This window comes from Eimeria necatrix, genomic scaffold (assembly GCF_000499385.1).
Source record: "Eimeria necatrix Houghton genomic scaffold, Enh_scaff447, whole genome shotgun sequence".
In the NCBI taxonomy this organism is placed as follows: domain Eukaryota; phylum Apicomplexa; class Conoidasida; order Eucoccidiorida; family Eimeriidae; genus Eimeria; species Eimeria necatrix.
Genome location: NW_013654333.1, coordinates 1 through 2,500, shown reverse-complemented (window position 1 = coordinate 2,500; position 2,500 = coordinate 1). Strand labels below are relative to the sequence as shown.

Genomic DNA, 2,500 nt, shown 5'->3' with positions numbered 1-2,500 from the left:
GGCTCCCAGGCAGCAGAAACCAGAGCTAGCTGCGATGAGCCCCCACAGCAGCTGCAAGACTTGGGAGTCTGCGGTTTAGACTCAACGGTTTAGGGTTTAGGGTTTAGGGTTTAGGGTTTAGGGTTTGGGGTTTGAGGGTTTAGGGTTTGGGGGCCCTTAAGACGGCGGTCGTCGCAGGGCTGCTGCCAGCTGGAGATACACCTGAGTGTCTCTGCTGCTGCTGCTGGGCTTAATTCTGTTCATTAATTTTAATTTGAAGTTAAAGCAGCAGCAGCAGCAGCAGCAGTGGACAGCGAGCTGCAGCAGCAGCAAAAAGGCAGCAGCAGCAGCCGCAGCAGCAGCAGCCACTGCTGCTCGCTGTCTGCGCAGCAGCAGCAGCAGCACGTGCTGCTGGGGCCCTTTCAAAAGCCTGTCTTTAACTTTATTTATAATTGCTGCTGAGCTTGTCCTGATTGCCTGCTGGAGTCGAGCAGCAACAATCCTGCAGCAGCAGCAGCAGCAGCAGCAGCAGCAGCAGCAGCAGCAGCAGCAAGGCGGGCAGCACCTGGTGGGACTCCGAGGCAGAGTTCATCTCGGGCCAAACCCCTTTTGGTTTTGGGGGCTCTTGAGGCTTGCAGCAGCAGCAGCAACAACAACAGTAGCAGCAAAAGCAGCAGCAGCAGCAGCAGCAGCAGCAGCGGGAGCCGCAGCAATAGCAGCAGCAGCCGAAGCAGCAAAGCTCCCCTCACGCTAGCTGCGCAGCAGCAGCAGCAGCCGCATCTGCAGCAACAGCAGCAGCAGGAGTCTTAGCAGCAGCAGCAGCAGCGCAGCGCAATCCTTCTCATCTCCCGCAGCAGGCAGAGGGCACTTCCCCTGCTGCTGCTCTTGCTGCTGCTGCTGCTGCTGCTGCTGCTGCAGTTGTCTTGTGTCTTTACGAGGAAATTAGGGCTTGGACACACAGAGGACAGCAGCAGCAGCGACAACAGCGTGAGCACAGCAGCAGCAGCAGCAGCAGCAGAAGCAGCAGCAGACAGCAGCAGGCAGCAGCAGCAGCAGCAGCAGCTGCTGCTGCAGAAGCAGCAGCAGCAGCAGCCGCACGGCCAGCAGCCAGCAGCACCCCGCAAAGCCCCCAAGGGAAAGCGTAAAGGGCTGCAGCAGCAACAGCAACAGAAGCAGCAGCAACAGCAGCAGCAGCAGCTTTATTTCGGCGAGCCGCTTGCCCTATTTACGTCGTCCCCGGCGCAGTGCTCGCATCGAAGCAACAGCAGTAGCAGCAGCAGCAGCAGCAGCAGCAGCAACAGCAGCAGCAGCAGCAGCAGCAGCAGCAGCAGCAGCGGCGTGAGAGAGACCCGCAGCGGGAGAGCGAGGATGAGTGCCCTGACCGCCGGCAGTGGCGGCTTCGCAGCAGCAGCAGCAGCAGCAGCAGCAGCAGCAGCAGCAGGAGGCGGCGTCCCGTCCTCTTCCGCAGCGAGCGGCGTTGCTGCAGCAGCAGCTGCTCCCGCAGCAGCTCCTGCTGCAGCAGCAGCAGCAGGCCCCGCCTCCGCGGCCGCGGCCCCCCCCGCCTCCGCAGCAGCAGCAGCAGCAGCAGCAGCAGCAGCAGCAGCAGCAGCAGGGGGCCCCCGAGCAGCATTTCATGTCGGAGAGGCCCCCTCAGCTCGCTTCGGCCACACTTCCACTTATGTGGGGTTTAACAAAGTTGTGGTTTTCGGGGGCGCGGTGGGGTGTACGTACACTGCTGCTGCTGCTGCTGCTGCTGCTGCTGCTGCTGCTGCTGCTGCTGCTGCTGCTGGGGCTGTTTTGCTGCTTTTCGCCGCTCTTTCGTTTGCTTTTAATTGTGTCTTCTTTTGGTTATTTTTAATTATATCTTGAAAGGGTTTAGGGTTTACGAGGGTTTGCGAAAATAAAAGCGGAAACTAAAAAGAAGGGTTTAGGGTTTAGGGTTTAGGAGGGTTCGGGCGGAGAAGCAAAGAGAGGAAGTGAAAAAAAAGGGTTTAGGGTTTGGGAGGGTTTGGGAAAAAAGAGGAAAGGGCGGACATAAGAAAAAAGGGTTTAGGGTTTAGGAGGGTTTGAAAAGAGGAAAAAATAAGAAAAAAGGGTTTAGGGTTTAGTGTTTACGAGGTTTTGAAAAAAGGAAGAAATAAGAAAAAAGGGTTTAGGGTTTAGGGTTTAGGAGGGTTTGAAAAAGGGAAGAAACAAGAAAAAAGGGTTTAGGGTTTAGGAGGGTTTGAAAAGGGGAAGAAACAAGAAAAAAGGGTTTAGGGTTTAGGAGGGTTTGAAAAAGGGAGGAAACAAGAGAAAAGGGTTTAGGGTTTAGGGTTTAGGGTTTAGGGTTTAGGGTTTGGCGGGCGTGTGCGCAGCGGCTGGGGGCTACAGCATAACGAACGAGACTTTCGTGTTTGAAGTTTCTTCTTCTTTTTGGACAAAACTTTCTGCAGAAAACCCTCCAAACCCTCGAGCAGCGCATGCAGCTTGTTGCGTGGATAACCTCCAATTGGTGGTTTTCGGCGGCGCCACCGGCGGC

General features: G+C 56.2%; 1 protein-coding gene across 1 annotated transcript in view; it reads left to right on the top strand.

The window, feature by feature from the left end:
• The window catches only part of ENH_00054740 (hypothetical protein, conserved), a gene marked incomplete at both ends in the record, with an annotated part of 2,346 nt that extends 644 nt beyond the window's left edge, over positions 1-1,702 (top strand). The window contains one exon of the mRNA XM_013581544.1: positions 898-1,702. Within this exon, the coding sequence (XP_013436998.1) occupies positions 898-1,702 (805 nt within the window). The remainder of the gene's footprint in view (positions 1-897) is intronic.
• Positions 1,703-2,500: the final 798 nt, after the last annotated feature.